This window comes from Caretta caretta, chromosome 1 (genome assembly GCF_965140235.1).
Source record: "Caretta caretta isolate rCarCar2 chromosome 1, rCarCar1.hap1, whole genome shotgun sequence".
Classification (NCBI taxonomy): Eukaryota; Metazoa; Chordata; order Testudines; family Cheloniidae; genus Caretta; species Caretta caretta.
The window spans coordinates 120,112,209-120,129,755 of record NC_134206.1 but is presented as its reverse complement, the minus strand read 5'-3'; the positions used below and the strand labels follow the sequence as shown (position 1 = coordinate 120,129,755).

Below are 17,547 nucleotides of genomic sequence, written 5' to 3'. Positions count from 1 at the left end.
ACCCAGTTGATCTGGGCAGAGGAGGCCGCCGAGTACACAGCTTGGCAGCCCTCCACCCACACCAGGTCTCCCGGATTCTGGACCACGAGGAGCACGTCATTGGCATACGCTCACAGGACCAGCCGCATCTCTGGCTCACAGAGCACCATCCCCGCCAACCTCTTTCAGAGGAGATGGAGGAAGGGCTCAATCTCCAGAGCATACAGCTGGCCTGACAGCAGGCAGCCTGGACGCACTCCTCACCCAAAGTGGATGGGTTCGGTCAGGTTGAGCCTGACCAAACACTTCACGGAGGTGTACAGCACCTGGAGAAAACACACAAATCGGGGCTTGAAGCTGAACGCCTGCAGAGTGCCCAGGAGATACCCATGGTCCATCTGATCAAACACCTTCTCCTGATCCAAAGACAGGAGGATGAACAACAGACCATCCCTACACCCAAGCTCAAGGAGATCCCGGGACAGTGTAGGTCTGGTCAGGATGGACCACATCTACCAGCACAGACCCCAGTCGTAGCGAGATGGCCTTTGCCACAACCTTATAGTCCGTGCTGAGGAGCGAGATGGGATGCCAATTCCTAAAGTTGCGGAGGTCCCCCCTCTTTGGAAGCAAGGTTAGCATGGCTCACCTGCACGACAGAGAGGGGAAACCCACTCCCCAAGGGCTCAGCCCAGTCAATGACAAGGTCCAGGCCAAGGATGTCCCAGAACAATCAGTAGAACTCCACGGTGAGCCTGTCCATGCCCGGAGATTTATTGGTGGGCATGAGATGGAGGGCTTCCCAGAACTCAACCAGAGTGAGAGGCAGCTCCAGCCAGTTGTCGGACTGGCTGTCAGGAGGTCATTGCAAAGCACCCTGCAGTCATTGGAGTCGGTTGGATCCACGGAGAAGAGGCTGGCGTAGAAGGCCCTGGCCCTCTCACGCATCTCCACTGGATCCATGAAGGGGGCGCTGTCCTCCGCCAAGAGGCGGATGACGTGCTTTTTCGCCCCCCTCTTTTTCTCCAGGGCGTAGAAGAAGCAGGAGATGGATGCAGAATCAAACAAAAGCACCGCAGGACTGACACAGGAGAGTGATAGATGGGAAGTATATAAACCCCAGGATGATCAGAGCCTTATTCCCTGTGGACTGAGGAGAGATTACTACAGGTTAATTAGAGCACCTGGAACCAATTAAGGCCCTGCCAAAGACCTAATAAAAACCCCTGCTTCAGTCAGGTGAGAGATGGGAAGGAGAGCTGACTCTAGTTTGAATTAATACTGTTGTTAACCAGAGGATCAGAGCACCAGGGGAAGGGAAACCTTGCTCAAGCAGAGCAGAGGGACTCCCCAGTCACAAAGAACCGAGAGAAATCCTGCCCAAGGGGAGAGAGGTCAGGAAGCCCGAGAAGCTGAGGGGGTAGTGTGGGAGCTAGCCCAGGGGAAAGAATCACAGCTTCAAGTGCTTAGTCACTGTCCATAGGGCCCCTGGGCTGGAACCTCAAGTAGAGGGTGGGTCCAGGTCCCTTCCCTGCTCCCTTTCCCTCTCCCACCAGGACACTAGCAGAACCATCAACACCCAAGAATAGGGGCAAGAGGCAGCACCCTGACCCAACACATGAAGGAAAAGCGCAGGACCCACCATAATAGTATCGGCCATTTGCCACATGTGGTGTTAGGAGTGGGATTCCGTGCTGTGGACTTAATCCAGGGTAAGCCAAAACCATCCCAGCTCCAAGATGGATGATGTGGTCAAAGCACCACTGTAAGCCACAGTGGCCCAGTAGGAGGCTACCTGGGTCCAGGCAGCTGCCCAACAGGAGGCAGTACGCCTGCAGCAGGAGACCAATCATCTGCTGATGAGCCAGGCTGCCCAGGACTAGGCCATACTGCAGGAAGTGGTGAACCAGATGAAGAGCTGAGCTGAGCTGCAGCTGCGACGAGACACGGTCTGTATAAGCCAGCAACTGCCTGCAGAAAATGATGCGGGAGGATGATGTGGAGGTGTACCTCCTGACCTTCGAGAGGGCAGCCCTGTGAGAAGCCTGGCCCTGAGATCAGTGGTCTGGCATCCTGGGCCGGTTCCTGTGTCAGGAGGCCCAGAAGACCTACTACGATATAGCCGCGGAGGCTGCAGCAGACTACCCCAGTTGAAAGCAGAGATCCTGGCCAGCTCTGAAGTAATGACGGCGTTGCGAGCCCAGAGGTTCCATATAGTGAGGACAAGGCACCATGGTTGCAACTGTTTGACCTAATCCACCTGACCTGGAAGTGGCTGTGCCCTGAGGCCCTTAGCTCTGAGAAAATGAGGAGCTTCTGCTGCTGGACCAGTATACGAAGGGGCCACAATCAGGCCTCCAAGCCAGAGTTGGCCACAATGACCCTTCCACCTATAACGAGTTGGCCACCCTTGTAGAGAGACAACTGGCAGCCTGTGAATTGTTCCAGATTCCAGGGGAACCATAACTGGAAGGAAGCTGAGGAGCAGCCTGAGGCCCTGAAGGGACCGAGCTGGGGGAGCAGGCCAAATAGCCCAAGGCAGAGGGTGACAACCGGGGTAAGGTATCAGTGTTACTTGTGTGGGGAATTGGGGCACATAGCAGCCCAGTGCTCCAACAGGGAGGAGCCCATGCAGTGCAATCTGGGGGAACATGGGAAGCGATGTAGCCTAAAGCGGCCTGATGGGGGTTGCAGTGACCCCACGTGGGTACACAACGTCGGTAAAAATGAATGGCATAGCTTTGGTGGATTCTGGAAGTGCTGTCATGCTGGTCTCGGGGAAGTTAGTGGGGCAAGACACAGGAGTAACATGTGTCCACGGCATGGTAAATTTCTACCCCATGATCCCAGTGCAGATTGAGTTCCAGGGGAACACTACCAAGGTGACTGCAGGGATGGTCCCCAGACTCCCCTATCCTGCCTTAATCGGTAGGAATTTCCCAGGGTTTGAGAACCTAGGGTTGGAGAACCTACCCCGCCCAGTAGAGCTAGGGGAGGGTAGCAACCCCCGGGCTGAGACCGAGGTAACCATGGATAGCCCCACCTGAATTTTTGTCGGATTTGCCCCAGAATTATTTTCATCCCCTGAGAAGCCCCAAAAATGTAGTCCAGAAAGAATGGCAGATAAAAAGTTAGGATCCAGGATTTGGGCAGGGAACCAGAACTCCCTGGTTGGTAGGCAAACCCGTCTGGGAGGCCAGGAGACAGCTCTGACCAGTTTGGACCCAGAGGCGGTCCCCAGCACCAGTAGGAGCAACCCAGGGGGCAGAGTTGAAACCAATCCCATAAAATTAGGCCAGATCAAGTCCCGTATGCGAGAGTTTCGGGCAGGACCAAGCCTACGACCTGCTATATGCAAACGTGAGGGAGGAGGTAGTGGAGGTAAACAGCATGTCCATGGAGGGGAAAAATCAAAGGCCCAGGGCCGTACTATGTGATCAAACACAATCTCTTGTACCAGGTAGTGCAAATACAGGGGGGGAAGTAAAGCAGCTCTTAGTACCACGGAAGCACACAAGGGAAGTGTTAGAGCTAGCGCACAGCCATTTATTTGGGGGACAGCTAGGAGTAGATTAGACCCTGGATAGAGTCCTAAGGAGGCTTTACTGGCCAGGGGTATGAGCGGAAGTCCAGCGCTATTGCGCCTCCTGCCCAGAATGCCAGTTTCACAGCCCTGAACCTTATTTACAGGCCCCATTGGTGCCCTTGCCTGTTATTGAAGTCCCTTTCGAAAGGACAGCCATGGACCTAGTGGGCCCACTAGAAAGATTGGCATAGGGCCACCAAAGCATACCTGTCATCCTTGACTATGCCACATGGTACCGAGAAGCCATTCTGCTAAGAAGCCCCACGTCCAAGGCAATAGCAAAATGACTGCTCCAGGTTTTCGCTAGAGTGGGCATCCCTAAGGAGATCCTGACCAACCAAGGAACTCCCTTCATGTAGAAATTAATGAAGGACTTATGTATCCTAGTCTGCAGCCAGGCCCTGCAGACCTCAGTCTACCATCCTCAAACAGATGACCTGGTTGAGCGATTTAATTGTACCCTCAGGAGCACGATCCAGAAGGTGGTGGCCCAGGACGGAAGACTGGGATACTCTTCCATTGTACCTGATGTTTGTGATATGGGAGGTTAACCAGGCATCTACTGGATTCTCCCCCTTCGAGCTACTATATGGACACCACCCATGCAGCATATTAGATATGGCCAAGGAGGACTGGTAAGAACAGCCCAACCCAGGGAAGAACATCACTGAGCACGTGGCACAGATAAGAGCACGAATAGCCTGAGTGACCCCCATAGTACAAGAGCATTTGGAGAAAGCACAAGAGGCCCAGCAAACCTATTACAACCAGCGGGCAAAAGTACAGAGATTTCCATTCAGGAGAACGGGTGATGGTGCCGACAGCAGAAAGCAAGCTCCTGGCCTGCTGGCATGGGCCACGAGATAGTGGAAGTCATTGAGTTCGTGGACTATAAGGTAAAGCAACCAGACCGCCAGTAGGCCAGAGCAGATCTACCACATCAACTTACTGAAACCCTGGTGCGACTGGGAGACAAGTCTGATCACCCAGGGAGCTCCACCCCAAGCAGACGATATCCTTCAAACTAATCGCGGAACAAGGAACAGAGGTCATTGATATGATCCAGCAGAACCAAGATGTGTTCTCCATGCAGCCAGGCCATACAACAACGATCCAACACCATATCGTCACCTGTCCCGGAGCAAGGGTAATGATAAAACCATACCGAGTACCGATGGCAAAAAGGGAAGAAATTAGGATGGAAGTAAGGAAGATGCTAGAACTCAGGGTTATTGCAGAATCCCACAGACAGTGGTCCAGCCCTATTGTCCTAGTCCCCAAGCCTGATGGCACCCTGAGGTTTTGTAAATGACTTCCGGAAGTTGAATGAAATATCCCAATTCAATGCCTACCCGAAACTGTGCATTGATGAGCTAGTTGATCAGTTAGGCAAGGCCCAATACTTGACCATCCTGGACCTGAAGAAAGGCTACTGGCAAATCCGCCTGGCTGAGGATGCCAAGGAGAAAACCGTTTTCTCTATACCCAACAGCCTCTTCCAATACACCGTCCTCCCTTTCGGACTCCATGGGACCCCTGCAACATCCGCGCTATCCTGTCATGTGTAACTTGTCGCTTAAACCAGCCTCTGCACTTGCTGACTGGAAGGTTGCTAATGTAGCACTGATTTTTAAAATAGTCTTCAAAGGCGATCCTGGCAGTTACAAGCCTCTGAATCTAACTTCAGTACCAGGCAAATTGGCTGAAACTATAATGAAGATCAGAATGATCAAACAGATAGATAAACGTGATTTGTTGGGGAAGAGTCAACATGGCTTTTGTAAAAGAAAATCATACACCACTAATCTCTTAGAATTCATTGTGGGGAGGGTCAGCAAAAGTGGACAAGGGTTATCCATTTGCTATAGTGGTTATAGACTATCAGAAAGCCTTTCACAAGTGCCATCATCAAAGGATCTTGAGCAAAGTAAAGAGTCATGGGATAAGCCAAGGTCATCTCATGAATCAGTAAGCAGTTAAAAGATTTAGATAATGACATAGAGAGTACACTTATAAAGTTTATGGATGATACCAAGCTGGGAGGGGTTGCAAGTGCTTTGGAGGATAAGATTACAATTTAAAATGATTTGGACAAACTGGAAAAATGGTCTGAAGTAAATAGCATGAAATTCAATAAGGATAAATGCAAAGTACTCCACTGAGGAAGGAACAATCAGTTGCACACATACAAAATGGGAAATGACTGCCTAGGAAGGAATACTGTGGAAAGGGATCTGGGGGTCATAGTGGATCACAAGCTAAATATAAGTCAACAGCGTAATGCTGTTGCAAAAAAAGCAGACATCATTCTGGATGTATTAGCAGGAGTACTGTAAGCAAGACATGAGAAGTAATTCTTCCGCTCTACTCTGCACTGATTAGGCCTCAGCTGAAGTATTGTGTCCAGTTCTGGGTGCTACATTTCAGGAAAGATGTGGACAAATTGGAGAGAGTCCAGAGAAGAGCAACAAAAATGATTAAAGGTCTAGAAAACATGATCTATAAGGGAAGATTGAAAAAATTGGGTTTGTTTAGTCTGGAGAAGAGAAGACAGAGGGGACATGATAACAGTTTTCAAGTACATAAAAGGTTGTGACAAGGAAGAGGGAGAAAAATTGTTCTTGTTAACCTCTGAAGATATGACAAGAAGCAATGGGCTTAAATTGCAGCAAGGGAGGTTTAGGTTGGACGTTAGGAAAAACTTCCTGACTGTCAGGGTGGTTAAGCACTGGAATAAATTGCGTAGAGAGGTGGTGGAATTTCCATCATTGGGGATTTTTAAGAGCAGGTTGGACAAACACCTGTCAGGGAGATAATACTTAGTCCTGCCTTGAGTGCAGGAGACTGGACTAGATGACCTCTCAAGGTCCCTTCCAGTTCTATTATTCTAAGATAGGAAACAAAGGGTAGGAATAAATGATCAATTTTCACAGTGGAGAGAAGTAAGTAGTGGTGTCCCCCAGGGATCTGTACAGGGACCAGTGCTATTGAACATATTCATAAATTATCTTGAAAAGGGGGTCAACAGTGAGGTAGCAAAGTTTGTAAATGGTACAAAATTACTGAAGAAAGTTAAGTCCAAAGCAGATTGTGAAGGGTTACAAATGGATCTCATAAAACTGGGTGACTGGGCAAGAAACTGGCAGGTGAAATTCAATGTAAATAAATGCAAACATTCCAAAAAGACTAATGGATAAATTACTACACCCCCTGGCAAGTGTGCCGCTGCCTATTTAGACGACAGTCATTCATAGCCCTGACTGGGAGATGCACCTAGGAAAAGTAGAAGCGGTGCTAGATGTCCTCAGACAGACCAGCCTCACCGCCAACCCTCCCAAGTGTGTGGGGGGGCTAACCAAGGTCAGATACCTCGGGTACGTAATAGGAAGGGGCTTGTTGAAACCCCAATGGAACAAAGTAGAGGCAATACAGGATTGGCCCTGACCAATCTGCAAAAAGCAAGTCAGAGCATTTTTAGGGATAGTGGGGTACTATCGCAGATTCATCCCTCACTTCGCCACGAGAGTCTGGCCATTGACAGACCTGATGAAAGCTCGGGGCACAGATATAGTAAAGTAGACCGATGTGGCGGAAGACACATTCACAGATTTAAGGACAGCCCTTTACAGTCATCCAGTGCTCATAGCCCCAGACTTCAAGAGGGAATTCCTCCTAGAGATGGATGCCTCGGAGGTAGGGGTAGGGCCCATCCTTTTGCAGATGGTGGAGGAGGATGAGCACCCAATCCTGTAACTCAGCCAGAAACTCTTCCCCAGGGAGGAACAGTAAGCCATCGTCGAAAAGGAATGTCTGGTGGTTACATGAGCCATGAAGACTCTCTGATATTACCTACTGGGGCAGCAGTTCACCCTCATGACGGACCACACCCCACTCCAATGGATGCACAGAAGCAAGGAGAAGAATGCAAGAGTGACCAGATGGTTCCTATCCCTGCAACCCTTCCAATTCCAGGACAGCATAGGGCAGGAAGCCAACACAGCAATGCTGATAGCCTTTCGCGACAGCACTGCCTCTCATCCTAAGTAGCTCAACACCATGGTGTTGGGGGGGTGGAGGGAGATTGAGCAGAGGGCAGCAGGAGAGTGATAGATGGGAGGTCCCAGGATAATCAGAGCCTTCGTCCCTGTGGACTGAGAGGTTACTACAGGTTAATTAGATCACCTGGAGCTAAGTAAGGCCCTGCCCGAGGCCTAATAAACCCCCCTGCTTCAGTCAGATGAGAGAGGGGAAGGACAGCTGACTGTAGTTTGGAGGAGTACTATTGTTGACCAGAGGATCAGAACACCAGGGGAAGGGAAACCCTGCTCAAGCAGAGCAGAGGGACTCCCCAGGCGCCGAGGACCAAGAGAAACCCTGCCCAAGAGGAGAGAGGTCATGAAGCCTGAGAAGCTGAAGGGGAAGAGCAGGAGCTAGCCCAGGAGAAAGAATTACAGCTTCAAGTGCTTAGTCACTGTCCATAGGGCCCCAGGGCGGAGTAGAGGGCAGACCTGGGTCCCTTCCCCACTCCCCTTCCCTCCCCCACCAGGGCACTAGCAGAACCATCGATGCCCAAGAATAGGGGCAAGAGGCAGCAGCCTGACCCATCACACAAAGGAAAAGCACGGGACCCACCATAATAGTGTCGACCATTTGCCACATTTGGCTAACAATGCAATATTTTCACAGATTTTATAGTTATCAAACTAAAACCTCTGTGCTGCTATAACTGGAATCTGAGACTTACTTTGATGATTGCTCCATCTCAGAAATGAGATCCTTCAAACCCGAAATGGTTTCTTCCTTGAAAAGAGATAAAAAGTTCAGTAAACCTGTTTCTCCCCAGTTAATAAAAGGATTGAGCAAAATCAGAAATACTGCTTTTCTTCTGGCTCAGTTAGCTCTCCAGCTTGATGTGACTGTCTACATTGAAACTCATTCTGGTTTTGCAAAACTTCACCATACATTTTATAAAGAATCACTATGCCAATAGTATACAGTACTTTGACTTGGCCAGGACTTGTAAAGGTCTAATCACCTACTTGCCACTGGGGAGTGGAGGAACCAGTAATATTAGATTCTGCAAAAGTTAAACTTTTTTTTTTTTTAGAACTTACATTTCTTCATCCTCCATGGTTACAAAGATAATCTCCTGAATGTGAACCAAATGCTAGCAGATACAGTGTGTCTTCCTAAGACTGCTGACAATTAGCTCCATCTTCTCATAGCTTTCCTATAGTGCAGCTAAATGAAAACTAACTAGAGTGTCAGCTTTTACTGTTGCCATTTAATTCTGCTGACAGCTGGGAAAGCAGGGATACCAACAAGAATCAAATCAATTTCATTCTGCTGCAGAAAGAGACAGGCTGGGAAAGAGGGCCCAAAACTGGATGGAGACACTTTCCCATATTGGAGCAAAATATGATGACCTGGCATGCTGATTCACTGATACAAATTCATTCATGATTTAGGGGCCACATTCTCTTCAAAGAGAAACAATTCTTAAATGAACAATTCTTTTTCATAAAGCTTTAATGTCAGGAAAGTTGTTGCCTATGCTGGCTATCCTGTTAGCTTACAGATCATTCTGCAAGGTACTGAACATCCTTAAAATGATTTAGATAAAACTGGTGCAAATCCCTGTGTAGACAACTTTATTATACTTTAAGAGTGATTTATTTCAGTTTAGGTTAAACTGATACAAAATCAAACTAAACTGAACACTTCAAAACTGAAATAAGAGTGTCCACACACAGGTCTGCACCAGTTTTAATTAAATCAGTTTAAATTCATACCTTAAATTAAACCAGTGCAACTTTCTCATGTAGACAAGCCCTTAGAGTGCAAAGGATGTTGTTATTCAGACCTAACTGCAATAATAGAGGGCAATGCAATTTTGGGCTGAATAAACAAAGCCACAATTCATGGGAAAGGCAGGAAATAGACCCTTTCTATATGGCTCTGGTATAAACAAAGCAGGAATAAAATGTTCAGCTCGTCAATCATCCTTTTGGTAATGAAGTGTCGAGAACTGAAGGGCGTTTAGAAGAGAGCAATAAAATGATCATGGTGCTGGAAAGAGTTAGAAGGAAAGTTTAAAAAAGAGATAAATATGTAACACTTGGTTACGTAAAGCTAAGGTGTTGATTGTAGTTCAGACATACTCCTGTGAGCTTTACTTGAGACTAGCATTGCTAAAAGTAACTGTGTAGAGGAGGTGGTATGGGTTTCATTGCCCCACTTTGAAGAGAGGGTTACTCACTTTGTGCAGTAACTGAGGTTCTTCGAGATGCGAGTCCCTGTGCGTGCTCCACTTTCAGGGATTGTGCGCCCTGCACCTATAGTTGGACAATTTCGACAGCAATACCTGGCTGGGCTGCACATACGCTCTCCCTTTCTCGCACTTGCAATGGCAATTAACTAGTGCTGTGCAGCCTCCCGCCCCCAGTTCTTTCCTTACCACAGAGGATTTAATTATAACTCTGAAGTAGGGGGAGGGTAGTGGAGCACCCACAGGGACTCACATCTTGAAGAACCTGTTACTGCATCAGGTGAGCAATCCTCTCCCCTCCCCCCCCAGCAGAGTCCCTGTGGGTGCTCCATTTTAGGTGACAGTAGAACAGTGCCCCTCAGGGGAAAGGAGGGGCTTCAGAGTTAGGCCTGAATGGACGATAAGACCATGTGTCCCAACCGAGTGTCAGAGGCTGAGACTTGACCAGTGATGCAGTGTTAAATGAATGTGTGAGATGTCCAAGTAGCTGTGTTGCATATGTCAGTAATAGGCACATCATGCAGGAAGGCAACTTGTGTCTACTTGTGGAGTGTGTTCTAACACATGAGGGGGGTTATAGGTCATGTTGTTGGTAACAGAGCTGAATGCAATCTGAAATACATCTGGAAAGTCTGAGCTTAGAGATGGGTTTGCCTTTGGAGCGGTCCACGGTGGAGAGGAGCAATCTAGGAGTTTTCCTGAACAATTTGATCCATTCAAGATAAAAGACTAGCGCCTTTCCGATGTCCAGGGCATGGAAAACTGCTTCTTGCCTGTCCTTGTGAGGTTTAGGGAAGAACGTGGGAAGATGGATAGGTTGATTGATGTGGAAGGAAGAAAGGACTTTAGGCAAAAATTTGGGGTGAGGTCACTGATCTTGTTTTTGGAAAAAACTGTATAGGGTGGTCCAGCCATAAGAGCACCAATTTCTCCCACGTCTCGCAGATGTGATGGGGACTAGGAAGGAAGATGTAGGAAGAGAACACATGGCCAAAGGTTCAAATGGGGCAGTTGAGAAAGAGAAATCGAAGCACTAAAGTCAGGTCTCATGGGGATGTTGGGCCTCTGGGTTCTGGGTAGAGGTTGCATACTCCCTGGAGGAATCCTTTGGTAATTGGGTGAGCAAAGATAAACGCCATCCACTGTGTCATGGAATGTTGTAATGGCTGCCAGATTCACCTACAGTGAAATCATTAAAAGGCCAGATTTCTTAAAGTAGAGCATGTAGTCCAGGACGACTGGTATGGTAGAGGTGGTGGCATTGATTTCTTTATTTAGGCACCACATGTGGAATCTCTTCCGTTTGTGGAGGTATGCAGCCTGTGCAGTGGGCCTTCTGCTGTTTAGCAGGATGTCTTTAACGTCCTCAGAACAAGTTATCTCCTTGCCCTGGAATCATTGAGGAGCCAGACTGAGATGGAGCGACTCCAGATTTGGATGCAGAGTCTGACCCGTGTCCTGAGAGAGGACATTTAGAAGAAGCAGGAGGAGACATAGGGGGCATGATGACATCTGTTTCAGGTATGGGTATCAGGTTTGTCTGGGCCATGCTGGTGCTATCAGGATGACTTTAGCTGCATCGATTCTGATCTTGTGCAGAATGCTGGACAGCAATGGGGCAGAAGAAAAAAGCGTACAGGAGGGGTGCGTGACATGAAATGAAAAATGCATTGCCGTTGGATCCTGATCCCGATCCCAGTCCCACTCTGGAGGAAAAAGCTGGACATTTGCTGCGGGTTTTTTGTGGCAAATAGGTCTACTGCGGGAAACTCACATAGTTGAAATATGACTGGACCATGCAGGTGTTGATTTCCCACTTGTGGTCGTTCAAGAACCTTCGACTTAATGCATCAGCTATGATATTCTGAGACCGAGGCAGGGAGGTGGCTGGTTTGGTGACATTGTGTTGTATGTACCATGTCCAGAGTTTTAAGGCCTCTGTACAAAGGGAGTGTGATCTCGCTCCTCCCTGTTTATGTGGAACATGCAGGTTACATTGTCCATCATTATCTGTATGTTTTTGTCCTTGATCAGAGGCATGAAGTGGGCACAGGGATTGCGAACTATGCGTAGTTCCAGTACATTGATGTGGAGTGTTGATTTGGAAGGAGACCATCTTCTCTGTACTAGGCCATAAGAGCTTCTCTGTACTGTGAGCTTGCCTAGATGGGCACTCCACCCCAGAAGAGGGGCATCCGTTGTGATTATCAATTCGGGAGGAGGCTGAAGGAAAGGGACACCTGTGCAGATGTTGTGCGGGTGACTCCACCATTGTAGCGAGTCCTTGACTGTCATTGGCATACTCAGAATTTTATTCAAATTGTGTTTGTGTGGCCTGAACACTGTCTTGAGCCAACTCTGCAAGCAGTGCATGTGCAGCCTGGCATGTTTCACCATGTACGCGGTTGCCACCATGTGACCTAGTAACTGAAGACAGGTCCTGGCCAATATCCTTGGGCTGTGCACTGATGTATTGATGAGGTTCGTTAGAGCGGTGAATCTCTGAAAAGGTAATGAGGCGGTTGCTTCTAGAGAATTTAGGTGCACAACGATAAAGTCTAGTTTCTGGACTGGCATCAATATGGACTTTTGGAGGTTTATTTGTAGACTGAGACTGGTGAAGAGCGATATTGTCTGGTGCATGGCTGCGACAACTTCTTCCTGAGTGTCAGGCTTGATTAGACAGTCATCTAAGTAGGGGTATATCGTGACCCCGTGCTGGTGAAGGTGAGATACTGCCACAGCAAGGACTTTAGAAAATGCCCAGGGAGCCATGGAGAGGCCAAAGGGTAGTACTGTATATTGGAAATGGTCCTGTCCCAGTACGAATCAAAGAAATTTCCTGTGTGTAGGGCATATAGTAATGTAAAAATATGCATCTTGCAGGTCAAGGGCTGCAAACCAATCCCCTTGCTCCAGTGCTGGAATGATTGTAGCTAACGTAACCATCCTGTATCGTGTTCTTTGTTCAGCTTCCTGAGATCGAAGATGGGTCTCCATCCTCCAGACTTCTTTCAGGTTAAAAAATAATGGGAATAGAAGCCCTTCCCTCTGTGATGTATCAGAACTGAATCTACCATGCCCATTTGTAGGAGATGCTCTACTTCCTGTCTCAGGAGGGGCTCATAAGAGGGGTCCCTGAAGAAGGATGGGGAGGCAGAGTGGGTAGAAGGGATGGAGAGGAACTGATGGCCTAGCTAGTCTTGATCATTTCCAGTAAACATCTGTTGGAGGTGATGGTTCGCCAGTTTGGATAGAATGGTGTTAGACAATTGGTAAAGGGATGGTTGGTGGGAGGTAGTGTTGGCAGCAAAAGTTGGGGGAGGTCTGGCAAACCCTCGGCCAACCTTCAAATCTGCTGTTTAGAGGTTGGTTGTTAAGATGTGGTGGCTTGGGCAGAGCTTAGTCTGCGTCTGGGTGGTCTCTGTCTGTGCCTCTGGTTATCGTATTGTCTCGGTTGCTGTGTGTACGGGGCCTGTCTGGGACACTGCGATGTACAATACCTGCCTTGTTTGCGTTTTGTTGCAGGTGTACAGATACCAAGAGACCTGATCATGGACCTCGAATCTTTCAACAAATGGAGCGACTTGTCGGTCTTGGCGGCTAACAGTTTTGGACCCTCGAACAGAAGGTTCTTTACCTTGGACCGTGGCTTGGACCTCCCTAGGGAAGCCTTACAGATGAAGTCAAGAGGCCCGGTGCATTACTATGGCGGTGGCAATGGTAATGGTCCTTGCTGCTGCGTCAGCAGGGTCCAAAAGAGGCTTGAAGGGCAACTCTAGCTAAGAGGTGGCTCTCAGAAATGAACGATGTAAACTGCTCTCTTTTGTCCTCTAGTATGTAGTCAATAAAGTCAGAAAATTTGGAATAGTTTATATGGTCATACTTCACCATAAGGGCTTCATAACTGGCAATCCAGAAGGCTGATGAACAGGTCTTGCAGCCAAGTAAATCCAGTCTTTTCCACGCTTTATCATAAGGAGCAATTCTAGAGTAATGCTCTTTGCCCCATTCGTTAACTTGCCAATGAATTTGTCTGAGGGTGTATGAATAGAAATTCCTTTTGAAGGGATGTAATACTTTTTGTCCACTCTCTAACATGTGACTAATATGGTAGCAAGGTCTGCCAGATATTTGTGGTGGGTTCCATGATTCTGGAGTAAATCAAAAGGGCAATCTTGGAGGAGGTGGACATGTTGAGTATGTCCAAGAGCTCGTGACGTGACTCGGAGACCTCCTCTAGGAGTCTCTCATCTTCGCTTTTGAAGAGCTCCTGGAAATTCCTGAACTCATATCCAGCAGTAGGCATATGGGGCATAACATCTCATCTGGTGAGAATGAAGTGCAGGTGGCATGAGCTGCCTCCTGAGCTAAAACTTCTTCCATCTCCTCAAGGCTCTGTTCGGGAGGGGCAGCTGATACTGTGGCACTGGCACTGTGGATCTTTGTGAAGAGTGCCTATGTACCTCCGCGGTGTCACTTAGGGGTTTGGGGTAAAACTGTCTATAAGCTGCCCCTGGGTCCCAGAATGCTCTTTGAGGTGGTAAGGGCACAGGTGGGGGCCCCAAGGGGTGACCATAGCACCCTTGCAATTCAGACCCTGGCGGAGGCTTAGGACACTCCTGATGTATGGACCGAACTCTGCCTTCTATAGGTGAAGAGTGTTGAGAGGAAAAAGCCTCCCCTTCCTCATCTTCATCCTCCTCACTAGAGAAAGGAGAAATGGCTCCAGTTGGCGGAGTGAGCAGTAGTGAAAGTACCGAAGCAGTACTGGTACTGAGTAGAGGCGATTCCGGTACCGGGGAAATTTTCAGGTCCTTCAGAGCAAGGAACTGTTGAGGCTGTGGTACCATTTGAGGTACCTGTGTGAAAGGTGGTACAGAGAATGGCGGCGGTACTAGGGGACCTTGTAGTACCAGTAGGAAAGGAGCCGACAGACAGCGTGCCAAGGACAGTGTGGCAATGTGCGGTGCAGTGTCTGTGCTATTCAACATAGGGCCAGCAGGTGGTGCTGTTGCCTTTTGTACTGCAGAGTCGCTCAATACCGAGCACTTTGTCTGTGCTGCCGGTGCCGAGGTGGAGGAGGCAGTCTTGTGCCTGTCCTCCTTCTTAGAGCCTGCCCGCTTAGGGTCTGCAGCTGAGACGGTACCACCAGTACCAGAGGTCCCTGCTGACTCAAAGGTACTAAGCTGTGGGGCGGTTGGTACCGATGTAGTGGACAGAGTCAGGGAACATTTCCTCTTTCACATGGTCTAGGTAGGGTTAGTGTTATTTCTCCTCTTTCCAAGTACTTTAGGAGACACGTCCCTTCCGTGTGGTGGGGAGGAGAGGGGTCTGTCAGAAGCCACCTAGGACGGCAGGAGAAGTTTGCTAGCCTGGGTCTGAGGCAGGACGGAGGAACTTCTCCAATAGGATAAGTTTCAGTTTAAGGTCCCTCGCTTTCCTAGTCCACGTCTTAAAATTGTGGACTGGCAACGGGTGGACTTCTGGGGCATATGAGTTTTCCCCAGGGACCAAACACATTGCAAGTGTCTGTCAGAAAGCGGAATTGCCTCACAATAGCAGAGGCAGCGCTTAAGGCCAAGTAACCCTGGCATTCTGAGGAAAAATAACGTCCCTTAAGGGGACAAAAGGAAAAAAAGTTGTTGGTGTGTTTTTTTTAAATGCGGGAGAAAAAGAAATAAAAGGTTCTTAACCAACTAACCTAACTGCACTAAGCTACTTGACTAAACTAAATCTGAGGTAAAGCAGGTGCACACACTGCTGGAGCTCCGACTCAGACCACGGGAGGTTAAGAAGGAACAGGGCTGGGGGAGGAGCCGCACATCACTAGGTAATTGCCACTGCAGGTGCCAGGCGGGGAGAGCATATGTGCGCCACAGCCAGGTACTGCTGTCGAAATTCTCTGACTAGAGTTGCACGGTGCACAATCACCTAAAGTGGAGCACCCACAGGGACTCCACTCGAAGAAGAATTCTGGGTACCTACTTGCATTTCTGACACATCCACACTGCTACTTTTAGCAATGTTAGCATGGTATATCTACCTGGGTTGCAATCACACCTTGGACTGCAGAAAGGGGAGATGTTGAATGCTGGAGCCCTGTGAAGGGCCCATTTGCACTACAAACTGGAAATATACTGTAACCATTTCAAGGGATAACAAAGTTGTAACTACAATCACCAATTTGGTTGTATTGGTTACATAAATGGGCCCTAGAAGAGAAAATTAAGTCTGAATTTCAAGAAAAAGTTTCTGAAAGTGAAACTTATTAGCCTGTTAGTTTAGTCTGCTTCACCCAAGGAAAGTGGTGAAAATCCCATCTTTTGTCATTTTTAAAATTAGACTGTACAAAACACTAAGGATGGGGAGCTCCACATTGGCCTAACTTAGTTGCTATTGAAGTCAATGGGAGTTTTTTATGGACTTTAATGGGAGCAGAATTTAGCTAACAGTGAGCACTTTTGAGGATCCCAGTGATGAGGTGGGGGGTCCTAATGAGTCCTCTGCATATATAACTATTATGAAAAATGTTTTAAAACTAAAGAATCAATAATAAATTATATAGAAATTTACATGCAAGAACATACTTTAATTGCCAGGGTTTCTTGAAAAGAAGAAATTTTCTCAGTTTTTTCATCCACACATTCTTGTAAGGAGTCCCTTTCTGTATCCAGCTCAGCAATAGTTTCTTTGAGAATATGGATTTCTTCTTGTTGTGAAACATTTTGTTTCAAAAAGTTATCTGCACATATAATCATAAAGGCCTCATTTTTATTAACTCAATTTAAAATAATTATTTTCCATTTCACATAGCTTGATACACTTCTAAACCACAAGAAAACATAACTAAGGCCCAGAACCAGTAAAGCACTGAAGCATGATGATGGGGACAGAAATAGTCCTACTAATGTCAATGGCACTACTCACATGCTGAAAGCCTGTGCTTGAGTGCTTTGCTGGATCAGGGCCTAAGTTACTAAAGACTCGATGCAAATTTACCCCTTTTTAGGGTGTTTTTTAATTGCAAATATTAAGACTATTAAGACAATAATTATAATAACTCAATAATGTAAATTGAAGTGCCTAGGAAATAGGTTTAAAACAGACCAAAGTAGAGTGCAAATTACAAAATGTAAAGCTGGGTATTATTAAACTTTCTTGTCCTTGTGCAAAACGTTGGTCTTCTCTGTTAAGAGAAAGACGTTTACTTAAGAGAGAAAGATCTATAAATGCTAATTATAAACCAAAAAAGGACATTGAGTATTCCACACAAGAGTATTCAGAATGAGTAACTAAAGAAAAATAACAAATTCATAATAAAATATCACGTAAATACTGCAAAACACTTTTAGAAGGCTGTAACTGAATTATATGACACTAAGGCAGGGGTGGGGAAACTGTTTGGCCTAAGGGCCACATTGGCATTGTGAAACTATATGGAGGACCGGGTAGGGAAGGCTGTGCCTCCCCAAACAGCCTGGCCCCTGCCCCCTATTTGCCCCCTCCCACTTCCTGCCCCCTGACTGCCCCCCTCAGAATCCCCGACCCATCCCCTGCTCCTTGTCCCCTGACTGCCCCGAGTCCTATCCACACCCCTGCCCCTATCCCCCCCAGGACCCCACCTCCTATCCAATCTCCCCCCTCCCCGCTCCCTGTCCCCTGACTGCCCCGACCCCTATCCACACACCCACCCTCTGACAGCCCCCCCCCC

General features: G+C 47.8%; 1 protein-coding gene across 12 annotated transcripts in view; it reads right to left on the bottom strand.

The window, feature by feature from the left end:
* Positions 1-17,547, bottom strand: part of TSGA10 (testis specific 10) — a 206,818-nt gene that overhangs the window by 154,489 nt on the left and 34,782 nt on the right. For all 12 annotated transcript variants that reach the window (XM_048858212.2, XM_048858247.2, XM_048858223.2 and 9 more), the window contains 2 exons: positions 16,424-16,578; positions 8,310-8,365 (listed from right to left, as the gene is read on the bottom strand). In XM_048858212.2, the coding sequence (XP_048714169.2) occupies positions 8,310-8,365; positions 16,424-16,578 (211 nt within the window). The remainder of the gene's footprint in view (positions 1-8,309; positions 8,366-16,423; positions 16,579-17,547) is intronic.